The sequence below is a fragment of the Aotus nancymaae genome, unplaced genomic scaffold (genome assembly GCF_030222135.1).
Source record: "Aotus nancymaae isolate 86718 unplaced genomic scaffold, 86718_ANA_hifiasm-v0.15.2.pri h1tg000076l, whole genome shotgun sequence".
NCBI lineage: Eukaryota > Metazoa > Chordata > Mammalia > Primates > Aotidae > Aotus > Aotus nancymaae.
The window spans coordinates 20203055-20224460 of record NW_026988491.1 but is presented as its reverse complement, the minus strand read 5'-3'; the positions used below and the strand labels follow the sequence as shown (position 1 = coordinate 20224460).

Below are 21406 nucleotides of genomic sequence, written 5' to 3'. Positions count from 1 at the left end.
ACCTGTAATCCCAGCACTCTGGGAGGCTGAGGCGGGTGGATCACCAGAGGTCAGGAGTTTGAGACCAGCCTGGCCAACATGGTGAAACCCTGTCTCTATGAAAAATGAAAAATTAGCTGGGTGTGGTGGCCCACACCTGTAATCCCAGCTACGTGGGAAGCTGAGGCAGGAGACTTGCCTGAACCCGGGAGGCAGGGGTTGCAGTGAGCCAAGATCGTACGACTGCACTCCAGCCCGGGCTACAGAGCGAAACTCTGTCTCAAAAAAAAAAAAAGATTTGAAGAAGCAGGGGCCCTAAAGAGAAGACAAAACAGGGAGTGGAACTCTTGAAATTGTGGGGAAAGGCGGCTATGGTTACGGATAAGGCCTGAGTAAAGTATGGCAGTATGTGGCTGAGATGAGATGGAGGTCAAGCTCACTGAAGGAGAGAAAGTCAAAGCAATTCCAGGCCAGGATAATATAAGGATAATCTACATAAATAATGAAATAACCAAGATTTAAGACAGGAGACGTAATAGAGTGAAAAGAAGTGAACCAGAGCTAAACTCTTCAAGCAATGAGGTAGACTGACCCACAGATCTCTTTTAACTACAAAAGGGATTAAACCAGTGATACTCTGATGTCAGGAGATTAAGCGTTGGAGGGGTCTATGGAGGAAAAAGGTCTGAAAGCAACAATGACAAGGAGAACTACCATACCTCTAAGCCAAGCAGAATACTGAGTGCAGGAGAGAAAACAGTCTCCCACTTTCAAGAACTCTGGGAAAGGCGTGTTCCTCAGAAGTGAGCCATACGTCATTTAGATCAAGAAGATGAAAATGGGTGTTTACAGAAGAGTTCAGGATACAGGGAATTTTGCTGAGGGCACAAAGAAGAATCTTAAGAACTGGGGAGTCAGAAAAGGACTCATGTAAAAACCTTAAAGGGTGCCAGGCATAGTGGCTCACACCTGTAATCCCAACACTATGGGAAGCTGAGACAAGAGAATCACTTGAGCCCAGGAGTTCAAGACCAGCCTGGGCACAGTGAGACCTAAACTCTACAACAACAACAACAAAAAAAATTCAATTAGCAGAGCATGGTGGCATTGTGATAGCACCACTGTACTCTGCCCTCCAGCCTGGGTGACACAGTGAGACTCTATCTCAAAAACAAATAAACAAACAAACAAACAAACCCTTAAAGGGATGAGAGTTCCGAGAGTAAGAGAAAATTTAGGAGTTTCTCAAATAACTTAAAAAATTAGTTTGTGAATTTCTAGCAAAAACACTGCTGCAATTTTAATTTGAATGGCAGTGAATCCATAGATCAATTTGGGAAGTATTGATGTCTTTGAGGTTTCCTATAATACAAAGTTGTTTCTTACCATTTAAGTCTTTTTAAATGTCTTTGGATAGTTTTATAATATTCTCATTGATGATGATGACAATGACACCAACAACGGTAACACTTTCAACTGTGTCTATTAGGTGCCAAGCACCGTTCTAAGCAGCACACAAACTCCTCAACAGCTATAATGAGAGAGCATCCCTCACTTATGGATCATCCTGTTAATCTAATCTAACTTCTCTAAGCTTGTGGCCATCAGAGGGCCCAGCTCAGCCTAGTGGTAGTCTCACAGCTCCTTTGCTTTGCAGTGTCCTTGCTCACAGTCCAGTGACCAGTGGCTGCTATGAAAGACTGGAAGAATGAAAGAGCTGAGAAACTGCTCTGAGGGTACTGGTGGTCACAATCCTACCCTTACTTATTTTCATTGGCTGGTTCAAACTCTTTCCTGTCTTCTTCATGCATTTAAGATAATTGAATGTAAGAGGTGGCTTACACTGACCATTTCTGTATTTTGAAGCTGAGTCAGAACACCTTACCAAACAATTCCATGTAGTATTTCAGCTCGTGGCATAGGTAAAAATAAAGGAAATTGCCATCACACTCTAAAATGTGCTTTTTATAGTGTAACTTAATTGATGTTCTCTCTCAACAAAGTTGAGCTGAATCATGGTTGAGTCAAAACGCCATATGGCATCCTTAGCCAAGCTGATGACTCGTGTGGGTTTTTGTTTTTTAGGTTTTTGTGTGTTTCGGTGCAGTCAAAGACACTTGCTGGCCGGAGGCTCAGTAATGTCTGGGGGAAACCCATATAAGTGTGTATACACAGATGGATAGGTTTATTTTTTACCTCTGTGGTACGCTGACCTCAAAAGTGCTTAATCTATTCACTTTCTTTATGAAGGTTAGTCAACATATTTACAGAAGCAAGTAACAACACCAAGTCATTTTTTTACCCCTTGAAATCAGTCATCTGTCATATTTAACCTTTCCTGTCCCCTCCTAATTAAAGTCTTTCTTCTATGCTCTCCTTTTATCTCTCATGGCTCAAGAAAATTAGGTGTTAAAATAATAAAAATACTATTGAATGCTCATTACGTGCTAGGTCTGAAAGTGGTACTGAAAACAGAGATAAGTAAGAATCCTGTCTTCAGGCTGCTCTCACTCTAGTGAGACTGGTAGGTAATTAAGTGACCGTAATACTCTATGTTAAGTTATTCGAAAGAGGTAAGCACAGAATGCCAAGGGAACACAGGGCAAAGGCACCTGAAGGTCGGAAACCACTTTCAAAAGGAAGTGAAATAATTTGACCACGAGGGAAAAATCAGGAGAGTGTGTATAAGCAAAGGAATGAAGGCTTAAGACAGTTATACTTACAAATTTATAGATTTATGTTGTAAATATAAATTATAAATATATATTTTTAACAAATTACAAATTTATTAAATTTAATAGTAGCATTTGAGCTATTCCTGTTAGTAATTCAAAGTAAGCCACACTAGTTCATTTTATCATATGGACCACAGCTGCAGCACCAAGCACAGATCTTACATATATCATGTGTGCCATGACTCAATGAATGAATTACATAGGAAGTAAATCAATAGCATTTTAGCAATTTGAGTAATTACTGATCAGCTCATTGGAGCTACTGCAGTAGCTCCTCACTGCTCTATTCAGTTCAGTTCAACATTTACAAAGTATCCAAAATGGGCCAGGCACCCTGCTAAGAAACACCATAAAGTCTCTGCTTTCAAGAAAAGCACTATTGAGTAGGAAAAAGGATACATAAAATGCTATTTTATTATGAAGCAAAAATAGCAGTGAGGGAAGAGCTCATACTTTACAACACCTCCCCTCCACTCCAAACAATGTGACTTTTTTCATTGTAAATATATAGCTTCACAGGCCCACCAAAATTCAGTGGTCAGTCATTTTCATTGTAGCCATTCTAATAGGCATGCAGAGGTAGCTTATTATGGTTTTGTTTGTAACAGCACTATTGAGATAAGAGTTCACATGGCACACAAGTAACCCATTTAAAGTGTACAATTAAATGGATTTTGCTACATTATTAATTTTTTTAACTGCGGTAAAATACATATATAACATAAAATTTGCCATTTTGTCCATTATAAGTCTACAGTTCAGTGGGTTTAATTATATTCACAATGTTGTACAACTATCACCTCCATTTCCAAATGTTTTTAACACTCAAATAGAAACTCTGTAAACATGAAGCAGTAACTCCCCATTTCCCCCGTCTCCAAATCCTAGTAACCTCTAATCCACTTTGTCTCTACAAGTTTGTCTGTTCTAGGTATTTCATAAAAACAGAATCATACATCTGTCCTTTTTCATTTTCTTCGGCTATATACCTAAGAGTAAAACTGCTTGGCTATATTCCGTGGTTAGCTTTTTGAGGACCCACCAAATTATTTTCCATAGTGGCAGCACCATTTTACATGTCCACCAGCAACACGCAAGGGTTCCCTATCGCCATACCCTCAACAATACTTGTTCTTCTCCGTTTTTTTGATAATAGCCATCCTAAATGGTATGCAGTAGTCTCTCACTGTGGTTTTAACTGCATTTCCCTAATGACTAATGATTTGGAGCACTTTATCATATGCTTATTGGCCTTCATTTTTCTTTCTTTGTAAAGCACAGACTTTTTTGCCTAATTTTTAAATTGAGTGATAGGAGTCTTTCTTATTAAGTTATAAGAGAACTTTATATATTCTGAAAGAACTGCTTTGTCATACATATTGTAAATACTTCTCTAAGTCCAGGACTCGCCTTTTCATTTTCTTTTTTTTTTTTTAAGACCTTTTGGCCTGAATTTATTTTTTTTTAACTTTTAAATTAAACACTAACCAAAAAACCTCGTTTTGTCTAAACAGATTAAAAGAGAAAAAATGAGCTATACTGATAGAAGCTGAAAAAGAAATTACTGTCTAAGTGACTAAGTAACAGACCAAGCAAGCATAATGAGTAGTAAGTTACAGAAATAGCAGCAACTCCACAAGAAACTGTTAAGCATCTGCCACTATCAACTCTATGCTAGATGCCAGGCATACAGTAAATGTGATGTGCCCACTTTATTCAAGAAGCTTATGAGGTGGAGAAGCAATGAGGTATTAGTTTAAGAGATGAATTTATAGAAACATATCCAAATGTTCCATTATTTCATACTCAAGTCAGAACACAATCTCCCCTATAGAAAACAATAAATTACAGAACAGCACTATCTTCAGAACTTTCTGTGACTATGGAAATATTCTATACCTGCACTGTCACAATTTCATGTTGCCACTGAGCTCTTAAAACATGGCTAATGCCAGCCTGGGCAACATGGTAAGACCCCCATCTCTACAGAAAATAAACAAAAAAATTAGCCGGGCATGGTGTGTGCACCTGTAGTCCCAGCTACTGGGGAAGCTGAGGCAGGAGGATTGCTTGAGCCCAGAAGTCGAGGCTGCAGTGAACTACGATCGTGCCACTGAACTCCAGCTTGGGCAACAGAATGAGACTGTCTCTAAAAATATAATAATAAAATTTAAAATTAAAAAATATGAAGTATGACAACCAATCTCGCCTCGCTCTACACTTTGTGGGGTCTGAACAGCCCTCAAAAAAGCATCATAAAGGCAACTAGCCAGGCACGGTGGCTCATGCCTGTAATCCCAATACTTTGAGAGACTGAGGCAGGAGGATCACTTGAGGCCAGGAGTTCGAGACCAGCCTGAACAACATAGTGAGACCCCTTCTCTGGAAAAATGTACTCCAGCTGAGGCAACAAAGTGAGGCCCTGTCTGAAAACAAAACAAACAAACAAAAAGATAAAAGAGCAACTAAAATGGAATTTTAAATGTATACGTCTTACTTATTCAAAAAGAATTTAACATGACTTGCAAACACTCACAGCAAGACAACTTGTTAAGCAAATGTGAAATACACCAATATCTACATTAAACAAAAAGTATAAAACAAATGTGAGAAAAAAGAATTACCTTACACAGAGAAGACACAGCTGAGGAATATCTTAATACTGACATTATATGACCATAGGCAATGTTTAAATAATTTTACTGACCAAGACACTGTTTAAGAAGCGGGTTACAAACCGGGCGCGGTGGCTCATGCCTGTAATCCCAACACTTTGGGAGGCCAAGACAGGTGGATCACGAGTTCAAGAGATCGAGACCATCCTGGTCAACAAGGTGAAACCCCGTCTCTACTAAAAATACAAAAATTAGCTGGGCATGGTGGTGAGCGCCTGTAATCCCAGCTATTCAGGAGGCTGAGGCAGAGTTGCTTGAACCCAGGAGGTGGAGGTTGCAGTGAGCCGAGATCACGCCATTGCACTCCAGTCTGGGTAACAACAGCGAAACTCCGCCTCAACAACAACAAAAAAAGAAGTGGGTTACAGAATACATTTAATACAGAGCATGGAGAATTTAGACTGGTGTATTAATGATTTATTGCTATACAGCAAATTAGCCCAAAATTTAGCATTTTTAAAACAATAACATTTATGATCTCACACAGTTCTGAGTGGCTTAGGGTGTCTCAGGAGGATGAGGATGTTACTGGGGCTGAGAGGACCTGCTTCCAAGGTAGTTCAACACATGGCTGTTGCAGGAGGCCTCAGCTCCTCACCACACAGCTCTCTGCATATGGAGCTTGAGTATCCTCATGACATGGCTGCTGGTTTAGTCAGAGTGAGCGATCCCAGAAAGAGCTAGCAAAAAGGCAACTACGATGCTTTTTATGACCTAGTCTGAGAAGTCACACACTGTCACTTCTGCCATATTCTACTCTTCAGAAGCAAGTCACTAAGTTCAGCCCAAACTCAAGGAGAAAAGAATTAACTTCCTCCACTTGAAGGTCAGAGTATCAAAGAATTTGTGGACATATTTAAAATCACCACAATGGGATGTAAGAATTTCCTTTTACTTGGGGGTTGCTAAAATGGTAATGAGATCCTGGGATCCCTTTTTCTGAAAACCCCAAAATTAGAATTGTCTTCCAGAAATAGCTTCAACTTTTGTTTTTGATAAGACAGGAGATTCAACACAAATGGGCTCTTGGTCACTTATAACCTTATTATATTTTAATAACAGGTCCTAAATAAATGGCATCTACTATGTATAAACCACTGTGCTACACATATTACAGATCCTCACAATAATCCCTCAAAGTGGCTACCATCATCCCGTTTTCAAGATAAGAAACTTCTTCCCTCACAAGAGACAGAGTCAAGAAGGGTCTTCTAAACTGGCTCAGGGGCTTGGATTTTCTTCAAGTCATAAAAAGGGAACTGATGTTTGAATAAACGTCTCCTCTGTACCAGAAACCTTATCTATGTTATTTTGTCTCATCGGCTTTGCAAAATTAACATATGGCCCCTTTGCAGACACTGTTCCTTCTTCCAGTCCTCTCATCTATATAACCCACGCACCTGAAATAATCTTAAAGCCTCTCCTGGCTCACCAATCTTCCAAGAGATCCACATGTTCCCCTCTGCCACCACCTCTTGCATAAATTTCCATTACAATGTGAATGTGTTTATTTAAAAACTTCCCGGCCGGGGCGCAGTGGCTCACGCCTGTAATCCCAGCACTTTAGGAGGCCGAGGCGGGTGGATCACGAGGTCAAGAGATCGAGACCATCCCGGTCAACATGGTGAAACCCCGTCTCTACTAAAAATACAAAAACTTAGCTGGGCACGGTGGCGCGTGCCTGTAATCCCAGCTACTCAGGAGGCTGAGGCAGGAGAATTGCCTGAACCCAGGAGGCGGAGGTTGCGGTGAGCCGAGATCGCGCCATTGCACTCCAGCCTGGGTAACAAGAGCGAAACTCCGTCTCAAAAAAAAAAAAAAAAAAATTTCCCAAATATACTTGATAAAAGGGATTACATCATTCATCTTTGTACCCTCAGCCCCTAACAAAAAATCTGTTTCATAGAAGGTGTTCAATAAATGGTTGATGACTGGGTTATTAACTAAAAGGAGGGTCTATCATGGTACAGATATGCCTAAGCATTAAATCAATAAATGCATCTTCCCCAAAGGCTCATGGAGCAGTACCAGGGACTTTTATTAATGGCATTCTTTCAGCAGCTCCACATTTCCCACTGTGATTTGAGGGAAAGGAAGTGCTCAGACCAGATGTCTAGTTTAAAGAGAGGAAGTCCTTTAGTGATCACCTAGACCAATTCAAATCTAAGTCTTTCTTTCTTCAATGTTCCCTCTGCTCTTCGCACATATATACCCCCACAGCTGTATGTTATCTTGTACATACTAGTACAGGAGAGAGCAAGGACTTGCCATCTTCCCACCCCAACACCTAGCACAAGAGCTGACACATGGGGTACCACCAATTGCCCCTCAGTGGCATCAGGGCTGGACTGGTCTCTCCAGGCCCGTGCTCTTCCACACCGCAGAGAGCGCTGCCCTCAGAGGGGACAGTGCAGCCTGGGCTCAAACGCCTAGGAGGAAGGAGTGTCAGTCCCAACTCCACGCTTAGAGACTGGCATCCCTACAAATGTCCAATTCCCACGCCCCTAACACGCGTCGTCCCCCACTAAAACACACGCTCTATGACTCTGGGGGCCGCGTGGGTCTTGCTCGCAGCAGGGCCTGGCGCAGCCCTCGCACCTGCCACGGGCGGCCTAAGCGTGTGTTGGGTCAACAGCACTGGCACGCTACGGCCAAGGGCTCCCGGGGTCGCGGCTTCACACCCGGACGAGCTGCGGGGGGTAAGCGGGTGCCCGCTCCAGGCCCCGCGGGGACCCACGAGGACGAGGCGGTGCCTGGGAGTCGGGAGGCCTGGGTGGCGCTCCGGCAGCCCGCGCAGGCCTCGCCCTTCGCGTCTCCAACGAGGAGGGGGCGGCGCCTGGGTCTAGGCCAGGCCGCCGCGGGAGTCCCGGCTGCCCTCCCCCGCCCGGGGCAGCCCCCTGCCGGGTTCGTTACCGGTTCCGCTGCTCTTTGAAGAGTGCCGTGAGCGCGCGCAGGGCCTCCAGGTCCTGGATGGGCGCCGGCACCATGACGCCCGACAGCCGGGCAGGCGGCGGTCTGGGCGCCGCCATCTTGCCGCTCGCAGCTCTGCCGAGCCTGACGAAGAGGAGGAGGAAGGCGAGGAGGAGGGAGGAGGATGGCGAGGAGTGAGGAGGAAGAGAGCGAGGAAAAAGGAGGAGGACGCGCCCTACACAGCCCTGACCACCGCCGCCGCTGCAGCCCGCGTTGCCCTGAAGCTGCGCCGCGGCCGGAGAGCTCGAGGCTAAGCACAAGCTCGCCCCGGGCGGGAGGAGGGGATGGCGCCGCGGGGGAGGGGGCGCGGCGGAAGTGCCGCCTGAGGGGAGGGGGCGCGGCGGAAGTGCCGCCCGAGGGGAGGGGGCGCGGCGGAAGTCCCGCCCGAGGGGAGGGGGCGCGGCGGAAGTGCTGTGTGAGGGCGGGGAGGGATGCGGGGAATGATTAACTGGGAGGCGTTGCAGATAGGGCTCCTCTAAGGGGAGGAGACGCCAGGGTGAGGGGGCCCGTGTTGCGGGGGCCGTAACAGTGTCTCGGTATTGGGAGCGGGTGCCAGGGACAGAGGTTCACCCTGAGGAAGAGGGCCGCGTCCTATGGGAGGCGGCCTGCGGACCAAGGGGTCTCGGTCTTGGGAGCGGGTATTGAATACCGAAGTTCATCCTAAGAAAGAAGGGCGCGTCCTATGGGATGGGGCCCGAGGATAGAGGGGTCTCCTCCAGCGGAGGGGATCCCGGGGGGAAGGGAGGGGCCTGTGGGGGTGGGGTCCTAACTGGGTCTCGGTCTTGTGAGCAGGTATCAGGGACAGAGGTTCATCCTGAGAAAGAGGGGCCCTCCTATGGGAGGGGGCCCGCAGACAGAGCGATCTCCCCTAGGGAGGAGGTTCTGGGTGGAAGGGACCCTCTTGGGAGGAGACGCTGGCTGAAGGGCTCTGGAGTGAAGGGGGCCAGGCAGAGGCTCCCCCTACTAAGGCTGAAGACCTTGATCCCACCGCTCAAGTGAGTTGATCAGTGCCCCCGGCCCCGGGCCCACTGGAAGCTGGAGCAGTCTGTCACCAGCTTGCAAGTCTCAGACCCTGACAACTCACTTCCCAGTACTTACTGGTGACTTGCTAATCAATACCAGACCACTTACCAGGCACTCTGCCTAGGGGGAGAATACATTGCTCCAGTTCTTCAAAGACTTCAAATACCGTTCCGAGTCAAGAAGCCAAGTTATACAGCAGTAGGGTAAGAATTGTTTTTTCCTAAGAGAAACGAATATATTTCACAGCAATCAGACAAGACTTCTCTAGCTGGTGGTGTTGATAACTCACATATTTTCTTTCCACTGCCCTTTATTACAGTGTATATTCTTTATTTTAACAAAAATTGTTGCTAAGCCCTGTGCTAGGTGTGGTGATATAAAGATCAATTAAAGATAGTTCGAAACCTGAAGGAACCTCACAAACTATTAAGGAGACAAGCAAACATAACTGAGTATAATTGTTAACTGCTATGGCTGACAAATTGCTGTGGGACCACTTAAAATATGTGAATGCACGCAGACCCTCTCCATTCCGCTGGGAGGGTAGGAGTGTGTTTATAACATGGCATTTTAACATTCTTTGCTAAATAGAATGTAAAGATACAATAAACACCACCAGAGCATGCAGAAGAAATGAATCCTGATGGGGCATGGTGGCTCATGCCTATAATCCCAGCACTTTGGGTGGCCAAGGTAGGAGGATTGCTTGAGCCCAGGAGGTCAAGGCTGCAGTTAGCTGTGATCACACCATTGCGCTTCAGCCTGGGTGGCAGAATGATACCCTGTATCAAAAAAAAAAAAAAAAAGAAAGAAAGAAAGAAAAGAAATGAATGCTGCACAAGCAAGTTACTTGATAGGGTCATTAGGTTATCCATTTAATTGACTATATATTCATTCATTCCATGAATATTTCTGTGTGCTACGTGCTAGCCATTAGATCACCTATTAATAGCAATGCTCAAGACAATGCAAAATGTTTAACAATCCTTAAGCTGGCAGGGCAAGATCTCCCAATTTTCCCTTGAGGAGCAGAGGATGGTAAAATGTACTTGTGCATCAAAATCCTGACCTTTATAGGTCAGACACGGTGGTTCACGCCTCTAATCCCAGCACTTTGGGAGGCCAAGGCAGTGGATCACTTGAGGTCCAGTCTGAGACCACTCTGGCCAGCATGGCAAAACCCCATCTCTACTAAAAATACAAAAATTAGCTGGGTATAGTAGCACATGCCTGTGATCCAAGCTACTCGGGAGGCTGAGGCAGGAGAATCACTTGAACCCGGGAGGCGGAGGTTGCAGTGAGCCAAGATCACTGCACTGCACTCCAGCCTGGGCAACAGAGGGAAACTCCATCTCAAAAACCAAAACCAAAACCCTTGAACTTTAGTTTTCTTACCATCTAACGTAAAAAAAGTAAACATTCCCAGAAAAACATTCCCCATAATATTCATACTTCTTGCCTGGAATATTGCAGCATACTCCTGATTGGTCTTTTGGCCTCTCTGCTCTTACTTCCTTACATTTTAGATCCTTTAAACAATATGTCAACATTTAACTCTGCCCAAAACCCTCTAATGGATTTCCACTTCACTCAGAGTAAAAGCCAAGCTCTTCCAATAGAAAAGCCCCTAAATGACCTGCCTCCTCCTTCGCTATCACCCCCAGCCCCCATGGGCTCTGATCACATCTACTAGCCTCTTCCTCTTCCAATGCATTTCAGCCATGAAATTGTCCTATTGTCCTCTGTCTACTTAAAAGGAAGAAGCTGAGGTAAAATTAATATAAAGAGTTTATTTGGGACAACGTGAGCACTGCAGCCCAGGACACACATCCAAGTTGCCCTGGGGAGTGCTATGGAGAACAAAAGAGAAGCTCAACTTTTTCAAGAAGAAAGAATGAATCAGTTGAGAGGTGATTTAAAAGGTTGTTTGTCATGAATTCTCATTGGTTTAAGAAACAGTGTTGGTTAGTGATTGGCTGTACTATAGGTTGTGAGCCATTTTGTGGCTAGTTGACATCAGTTAGTCTAGAGCCCAAATAGAATGTGGCTTCAGGAGGTAATTGGGGCAGGCATGGTGGTTCATGCCTGTAGTCTCAGTGCTTTGGGCAGCTGAGGTGGGAGGACTGCTTGAGCCCAGGAGTTTGAGACCAGCCTGGACAACATAGTGTGAGACTCCATTTCTCTGAAAAAAAATTTTTTAAAATTAGGCATGGCAGCACATGGCAATAGTCCCAAGCTACTCCAGAGGCTGAAATGGGAGGATTTGTTGAGCTCATGGCTTCAGTGAGCTATTACCCTACCACTGCACTCCAGCTTAGGTGATAGAGTGAGACCTTGTCTCTAAAAAATAATTATTATTGTTTTTAAAAAGAGGTAAGTATTTAGCTCAAGGAGGAGTGATATGACCACTGTTTCATTCCAGTGCTTCTCTGGGCCTGGTCATTTAAAGGAGCTCATATTCCTCAGATAAAGTTTATTTGTTACTTTTTTTTTAACCCCACAACTCCACCAGGAAAGGTACTCTCCTGCCTTAGGACTTTGTATATGCTAGGAGTTTTTTGTTTTTTGGGTTTTTTTTTTGCATAGAACACTTCCTCACAAACATCTTCATGACTTGCTTCCTTATTTCCTTCAACTACCTGTTCAAATGATCTTTTAATGACCTTCCTGATCAATCTGTTTAAAATTGTAACAGCCTACCCAAATTCCTGATTGATTCCCAGGAATTTTCCCCATAGCACGTAATACTTGCTATATTACATAATTTACTTTTCTATTCTGTTTATTGTTACTTCTCTATTTCCCTTACTACTAGAATATAAGTTCCACAAGGGTATAGATGTTTGTCTCTTTTGGTTATTTTTGTATCTCCATCCCAGCACCTAGAAACTAGCCCTACTATGTGATAATTGCTCAATAAAAGTTGAATTAATGAACAAAGAATCTTTTTAACTATATCTGCAGAGGCCAGGCATGGTGGCTCATGCCTGTAATCTCAACACTTTGGGAGGCGGAGGCAGGTGGATTACCTGAGGTCAGCAGTTTGAGACTAGCCTGGCCAACATGGTGAAACCCCCATCTCTACTAAAAAAACAACAACAAAAAAACAATTGGCCAGGTATGGTGACAGGCACCTGTTATCCCAGATACTCAGGAGGCTGAGGCAAGAGAATCACTTGAACCTGGGAGGCGGAGGTTGCAGTGAGCTGAGAGTGCACCATTACACTCCAGCCTGGGTGACAGAGCAAGACTTCATCTCAAATACATAAATAAATAACATTTTGTGTGCGTGTGTGTGTGTGTGTGTAACATTTTATATATATATAACATAAATATATAACGTTATATGTAACATGTATATAATGTTATATATACAACATATATACATATGTGTTATGATGTTATATATTTATGTTATATATATATAACATATATATTATGTTATATATATATAACATATATATTATGTTTTATATATATATATATTATATATATATATATATAACATATATATATATATCTGCAGAGAGGAGAAAGGAAATAGCATGCCTGTAGAAGAAGTTTAATAATCCAAAAAGTACAGGAAAGGAGGAGGATGGAAAAAGAAAAAGAAAAAAATTATAAGGGAGAAGATTAAAAGAGACAGATTAACAGGACAGACAAAAAGTAGAAATATGCATAAGAGAAACAAAAGAAAATTCAACTGCTCAAACAGTGGCTGTTATTGACTGCCCAAAATCGACTAGAGGATTTCAACCTTGACTGAATTGACAGAACCAAGTTAATGTTTCACTAGGGCTAAATGACTTCTTTTTAATATTATATAGCTGTTTGACTTAGATGAACCAGATGAACATGCCACCATGTTGAGGTACGTGAATTCAACTCAAATGAAATTTATGATATAAATTTGTACCTTGAGCCCACTGCAGAAATGAATCAGCAGTGACTCAGTAATCAAGAAAGAAGTAAATACAAAAAAAAAAGTAAGGCAAAAAGGAAATTCAGAGAAGAAAGTAGGTGAGGTGCAAGGCAAAAAGAGATTTGGATCAAAGTGCATATGATTTTGGCGAGGAAAAGAGAAGTAAGTGAATACTGGTAAAGAGAATAGAAGATGAATGACAGGTACATAGAAAAATGTATGTTTATGCTGGCTCTTTTATTGGAAACTTCCTTCTTAGCATCTCTGCCTATGATGCTCTTGCTAGAAAACTTTTGTCATATGCCACCAACTCCACAAGACCTCATGTGTTCATCAAAAAAATATCTGGTCAGCCTGTGCCTCTCTTTTGGCACTGACTTTCCATAGTCAGCCTGTGCTATAGATGTTCGTTTATATACTCCCCTTTCACATCTCAGGTCCCTCGAGACAGGTATTTTCTCATCTTCATCACAGCCCTGTGCTTAGAAGCAATGCTGTAAATATGTGTTGAACAGAGAACTCTGGAGATTGAGAAACAGGAGAGAAAAATAACAGAGTAGTATACTTGTTCAGAGCAGGGATTGGCAATCTATAACCTATGAGCCAAACTTTTCCCGCCACCTATTTTCATGAATAAAATTGTATTGAAAACTGTCAGTCATTCATTTACATATTGTCTATGGCTACTTTGGCACTAAAGTGGCAGAGGTGACTTGTTGTTACAAAGACTGTATGATCTCCAAAGCTGAAAATATTAACTATTTAGTTCTTTATAGAAAACGTTTGCCAACCTCTGGTAAAGAACATGAGCGCTGGAATCAGACAGACCTGGGTGATGTGAATCCCTCTTTTATCTCTTAGCACTTGGACAAGTAATCATCTCTTTAAGCCTTTTTTTTTTCATTTGTAAAATGGAATAGTAATAGCACCTACTTAATTAAGTAGGTGAAGATCTGATGATAGTCAATCCAGAGTCTGTCATATATTTAGCTTAGTTCTATACATATTAACATTGAACTGTGTGGTGTAAAAGTGAGAAAATAGGAAGAATGAAGTGGCCAAGGAGATCAAAAACTGTTAGGTGGCACTTTGGGAGGCCGAGGCGGGTGGATCACGAGGTCAAGAGATCGAGACCATCCTGGTCAACATGGTGAAACCCCGTCTATACTAAAAATACAAAAAATTAGCTGGGCATGGTGGCGCGTGCCTGTAATCCCAGCTACTCAGGAGGCTGAGGCAGGAGAATTGCCTGAACCCAGGAGGCGGAGGTTGCAGTGAGCCAAGATCACGCCATTGCACTCCAGCCTGGGTAACAAGAGCGAAACTCCTCTCAAAAAAAAAAAGCTGTTAGGTGGTTGGGCAAATGAGAAACAGTAGGAAATACTTAGGAAATTGTGGATTGGGTCAAGATATAACTGGTATAAGTGACTGACAATAGACTACTGGTATTTGAGGTGATCATTCTGATGTTAGTAATAGTTGCATTGTAGGGATCAAGGATTTCTATATAATTTGTAAAGTTAATAACCTATTTCTTATGATTGTTACCAATCCATTTTACATTTTATTTTTCGTATTTCAATTTAACCAGAAGTTTTTGAGAATCTGTCATGGACTGTATTAGAACCTAGTCTTATGAAGACAAGTAATATAATACCTCAGTCATCAATGATCTCTGAGTCTATTAAAGGAATACAGAAATACATACTGATGATACAGCATGATAAATAAAGCCAGAAAAAAAGATGTGTAAAGAGCTAGGAAACTGAAGAGATGAAGAAATACAACTAGAGAAACCATGTAAGCTGAATCTTAAATAATTATATGAGCACTAGACAAAGGTGGAAATACATTCCAGAAAATGAAGCACCTAAATATAGCCTCAAACCAGCTTGCTTTATATATGATTTATGATTTTCTCCATATATATGTGGAGAAAGATGTAATCCCTGCCTTTTACAAGAAGTTTCATAAAATAGAAAAAGCTTCACTTCTGGTAATGTCAGGCCAAGTTATTTAAAGCTATCCTCTGAATAAGGAAAACTTTTAACCCAAATGAAATATTTCAAAAATCTGATGGTTACCTGGTTGATCCAAGCAACCAAAACATTAAGACAGACCAGAATGGTGGCACACTTAGTCATATGGCAGAAGCAGATGAAAACCATCTTTGGAAGAAGGTGCCATCCTAAGCATCAGATTATTCCTACAAATAATTCTCAAATAGAATGAACAACACAAAAATAACTCACTCTACAGGGAAAACGGAAATTATAAGAACCAGCAGAAGCAACATACAACAGAAACTGGCCCACAGAGACTTAAGATACTGGAATGAAACATGGCAATGACACAAGTTTCTTATGTTCAAAGAAATAATTCAAAAGTCCAAACAAGGAATTGAACTATAAAAAGTGAAATCATGTATTTATGTAATAAATAAATAGAAATTCTGGAACTGAAATGAGAAATAACACAGTAACAACTCAATTGATAGGATTAAAACAGGTTAGAGAGACATAAAGAGAAAATAAATGAACTGGAAGATAAACTAGCCAAAATGAAGAAATTAAAATACAAAAAAAATAGAAGAGCCAAGAGATGCAGAAAGTAAGTTGAGAAAGTCTAATACATGTAACTCGAGTCTCAAAAGGAGAGAGAAGCAGGACAGAGGCAATACATAGGATAATAGCTGAGAATCTGCCAAAACTGATGAAAGATTCCAAACCACAGATTCAAGAAGCTCGATGAATAGAAAGCAGAGTACATGAAAAGAATACATATAGACACATCATATATTCACATCCAGTGAAATTATGGAAAAAGACAAAGACAAAATCTGATAAGAAGCCACAGGGGAATAAAAAGACAGGTTATTTTTAAAGGAGTGAGAATTGAGTAAGCTGCATTCTCCACAGAAACACTGGAAACCAAAATAGTGGAATGCTATCTTCAATGTGCTGAAAAATATAACTAACTGCCAACAGATCCATGCTAAAGGAAATACAAAAGAGTATGAATTAGAGACAAAAACAATCCCAGATGGAAGATGAGAGACACAGTAAGGAATAAAGAACACTGAGAATGGTATTCACCATCAACTTCATCTAAATGAACATCCAAAGTACAATACAATCATAAAGCAACAATGTCTCATAAGGTTTAAAATAAAAAATTAAAATACTCATGACATGGCTCTGCTCCAAACCATCATAACACTACCTGGGGACTTTTGCCTTCTGCTGTCCCAGCTAGTGCTCTCAGGCCTCTCAAAAGACCATCTCTGTGGGCACAGGCCCAGGTTTATCTCCTGCCTAAGGACTTCCTCTGCCTTACACTTCCCAGCAGTCAAGATCACAGAAAGTCAAAGGTCAGCAAAGAAAGAAAATCCATTGACAGGAAAGAAGAGAAATCCACTGAGAACAGTCTGTAAAAGCCAGAACTGTTTTTTATGAAGTCAGCTTTTTCAAGTCAATCCATATCAAGAAGTATTTGGATATTAGTACTCTTTGTGCTCTCTCTGCCTGAACTGGGAATTACTGTATTAGTTCTGACACTATCTGGTATTGAACCTCAATGATAAACATCTGGTAGAAAACTGTGGAAGAGAAATTTGCAATGTCATTCTGAATAGGGCCATCATTGAGACAGTGGTTTAGGCCAGTACTATTCAAAGTGCTCTGAGGACCAATTCATGACAAGCTTCCACTTCTGGGTAAGATGGACAAAGACCTTACTTGATGACCCCCACGCATATGTACCCCATAGTAAATGGTCATAAAACCTAGACATACTATAAAAAAGCAACCACCTGAAGGGTTTGGGAGTGAACAGAAGCAGACTCTGATAAGGAGTACCTGCTTACTTGGAGGAAGGGAGATGGGGAGCCATACAAGTAAGTTCACATCTCTGTAGCTTTTAGCCTGGGACTAATTGTAGTACATGGATGTGCACAGCAGTGGTTGGGGGCATATGTACAAAACTCTGCATTCTTTCTAGCCTGTGGAAACATAAAAGTAAACGTATGAAAATGTGAACACTGAAGAGAATGGAAAAATCCCAAAAGAGAAATATTCAGAGAGGGTGCTATGGTTTGAATGTTTCTCCTCTCCAAAACTCATGCTGAGATTTTAATCCCCAATGTGGCAGTATTGACAGGTAGGGCCTTTAAGAGGTGATTGGGTTTTGAGACCTGTCCTCATGAATGGATTAATCCATTCATGGAATAATGGATTAATTGGTTATCTTGGGAGTGGGTCTCCTGGCTTTATAAGAAGAGGAAGAGAGACCGGAGCCAGCACCCTCAGCCCCCTCACCATGTGATGCCCTGAACTGCCCTGGGACTCTGGAGAGAGTCCCCATCAGCAAGAAGGCCCTTGCCAGATGCAGCCCCTCAACCTTGGCCTTTTCAGCCTCCATAACTGTAAGAAATAAATTTCTTTTCTTTATAAATTACCCAGTTTCAGATGATTCTGTTACAAGCAGCAGAAAATGGACTTAGAGGGGACCCCCAAATTAATTCTATCCATATAGCTGAGTGCCCACTAAATAAACCAAATTATGTGGTATAGACACAAAGCAGCTCAACTAAATACAAAAGATCTGAAGCAAAACTGGAACTAACCCTGAAGAAATAGTTTTCAGTCCAAGCCCACATAAGAAAATTGCCTATGAAAACAAAAGAACAACACTCAACAGAGGAAAATAACAGAATCCAGAATCCCCACAGCTTACTATTAATGATATCAAAATACAATCCAAAAGTTACCTGAAATACAAGTAAGAAATTGGAACACATTCTCAAGAGAAAAGAAAAATCTATCCATGAGATGAAATAGATGTGAGAACTAACAGATTTTAAAGCAACGATTATAACTAAATTAAATGAGGTAAAACAAAACATGACTTCAGTGAACAAAAACCTCAAAACACAAAACATTACAAAATGAAATTGAAGAAGACCTATATCAATGGAAAGATACACCATGTTTGTGGCTTGGAATACTCAATATTGTTAAGATGTCAGTCCTCTTCAAATTGACCTATTGATTTGGTGTCATTCCAATTAAAATTTTAACACACTTTGTGAAAAGATTTTGAAAATCTGATCTTAAATTTATACAAAAAGGCAAAGGACCCAAAATATCCAAAACAATTTTGAAAAAGAACAGAGTTAGCTGGGCACAGTGGCTCATGCCTGTAATCCCAGCACTTTGGGAGGCCAAGGTGGGCGGATCACGAGGTCAGGAGTTCAAGACCAGTCTGGCCAACATAGTGAAACCATGTCTCTTCTAAAAATACAAAAAATTAGCCAAGTGCAGTAGTGTGCACCTGTAATCCCAGCTACTCGGGAGGCTGAGGCAAGAGAATCGTATGAACCCAGGAGGTGGAAGTTGCAGTGAGCTGAGATTGTGCCATTGCATTCCAACCTTGGCAACAGTGCAAGACTCCATCTAAAAAAAAAAAAAAAAAAAAAAGTTGAAGGACTTAAACTATTTGATTTCAAGATACTATAAAACTAGTCATCAAGATAGTGTGAAATTTTCATATAGATCAAGGGAATAGAATACACAGTCCAGAAATAAACACACACTTATGTAGTGTTGAAAGAAAAACTTAAGCTGAATTAAATTGACCAAAGAACAATTTGTGAATTAAGAAGCCTCCTGAGCCTGAGTAGGCTCAGAGACACAAGCAAAGCCACAGGGTGAAAGAAGATTTATGGACAGAAAAAGGAAAGTGACAGAAAATGGAAGTGAGGGACAGAAACAGCCAGACTGGTTACAGCTCAGCGTTTGCCTTGTTTGGACGTGACTTGAACAGTTGGCTGCCTTTGATTGGTTAAAACTTGGTGATTGGCACATCAGTAGGCACATAACTCTATTTAGGCTTTAGTTGACGATGTACAGAGAAACCTTTAGGCCAAACTTAAAATATGTAAGGAGGCAGCTTTAGACTAAACTTGATTTAACAATTCCCCTCTTTGGTCATCATCTCAATTTTGAGAGATCAACCAAAACTTTAGTCATTGATGTCACTATCGCCATCATAAATGTACTTAGTCTTGAAACCCACTGGGAAATAGCAAAACAGTGGGTTTTGTAAGTTGGGAACAAGGACTTCAGGTTATTTTTTTGTAAAGGTTAGAATAGAGGGTACATCCTGGAATGTACTGTTCACAGGAAAAAGATAAAATCAGGCCTTTTCTAGGATCTGTGTGTTTCTTAAAGTCTTAGTTTGATTACATCACATTTAGCATGCATAACTCCATTTTGGTTTAGTCTGGTCCACTGGGGCTTAGTTCGTGAGCTCAGTCCAAAACAATGGGCTGCCATAATTTTCTTTTAAAATTCTCCCTTTTTGGTCACATTCTCACGTGAGAGTGTGCTGTAATTTTTGGAGTGCTGTAATCCACGCCTGGCCTAGAGTAACTGGAACTCGTATACATTGTTAGCTAGAATGCAAATTGGTATGGCCATTTTGCAAAACAGTATGGCAATACCTTTAAAAACTAAACATTACCAAGCACAGTCACTCACACCTGTAATCCCAGCACTTTGGGAGGCCAAGACAGGAGGATTATTTGAGCCCAGGAGTTCAAGACCAGCCTGGGCAACATAGGGAGACCCCCCTCTCTACAAAAAGCTTCAAAAATTAGCTGCGTGTGGTAGTAAACACCTGTAGTCCCAGCTAGTTGGGAGGCTGAGGCAAGAGAATTGCTTCAGCCCAAGAGTTTGAGGTTATAGTGAGTTATGATGGCACCATTGCACTCCAGCCTGGATAACAGAGTGAGACCTTGTCTCAGAAAAAAAAAAAAAGCTAAACATATATTTACAACATGTCCCAGCATTTCCACATATGTCCACATAAAACATGTACATGAATCCTCATAGTTACATTATTAATAATAGCCCCAAAACAGAAGCAACCCAAACGTCCATTACCTGGTGAATGGGCAAGCAAATTGTGATATAGCCATATAATAAAATACTGCTCAGCAATAAAAAGAAACAAAATACTAACACATGCAATAATGTGGGTGAATCTCAAAATATCATGCTAAATGAAGAACAATCATGTACTGTATAACTTCTTTTGTATGAAATTATAGAAAAGACAAAACTATAGTGATAACATGGAAGGCCAAGGTGGGTGGATCACTTGAGATCAGGAGTTCAAGACCAGCCTGGCCACCATGGTGAAACCCTGTCTGTCCTAAAAATATAAAAAATTAGCCAGGTGTGGTGGCGGGTGCCTGTAATCCCAGCTACTTGGGAGGCTGAGGCATGAGAATCGCTTGAACCTGGGAGGCAGAGGTTACAGTGAGCTGAGATCATGCCACTGTACTCCAACCTGGGCAACAGAGGGAGACTCCATCTCAAAAAAATAAACAAAAACAAAACAAAACAAAAAAACTATAGTGATAACAGATAAGCAGTTGCATGGGGTAGGGGAGGGGAGAGGTTGGAGCGTGAAGGAACAGGAGGAAACGGGTTAGGGTAAGGGAATTGTTCTCTCGATAGTAATGGTGGTTACCAGTTGTACAGTTACCCTCTGAGCACATGCTGGTGGCTCACACCTGTAATCCCCGCACTTTGGGAGGCCAAGGTAGAAAGACAGCTTGAGGCCAGGAGTTTTAGACCAGCCTGGGCAACACAGTGAGACCCTGTCTCCAGAAAAAATTTAAAAATTAGCTAGGCATGGTGGCACATGCCTGTAGTCTCAGCTACTTGGGAGGCTGAGGCAGGAGGATTTCTTGAACCCAAGAGATGGAGGCTGCCATGAGCTGTGATTGCACCAGTGTATGCACTACTCTAGCCTGGATGACAGAGTGAGACCCTATCTCAAAAATTAATTGATTAATTAAACAAAAAATAAAAATAGGTGAATTTGATTGTGTATAAATAATAGATCATGAAAAAAAATTCAGGGCCAGGCACGATGGCTCACGCCTCTAATCCCAGCACTTTGGGAGGCTGAGGAGGGCAAATCACAAGGTCAGGAGATCAAGACCATCCTGGCCAACATGGTGAAACCCTGTCTCTACTAGAAATACAAAAGTTATCTGGGCATGGTGGCATGTGCCTCTAATCTCAGCTACT

General features: G+C 41.9%; 1 protein-coding gene across 1 annotated transcript in view; it reads right to left on the bottom strand.

Annotated features, from left to right (window-relative positions):
* The window catches only part of ATXN10 (ataxin 10), a 169308-nt gene extending 160660 nt beyond the window's left edge, over nt 1-8648 (bottom strand). Inside the window, exon 1 of the mRNA XM_012449460.2 lies at nt 8303-8648. Coding sequence (XP_012304883.1) covers nt 8303-8418 — 116 coding nt within the window. The 5' untranslated portion in view covers nt 8419-8648. The remainder of the gene's footprint in view (nt 1-8302) is intronic.
* Between the last annotated feature and the right edge of the window lie 12758 nt (nt 8649-21406).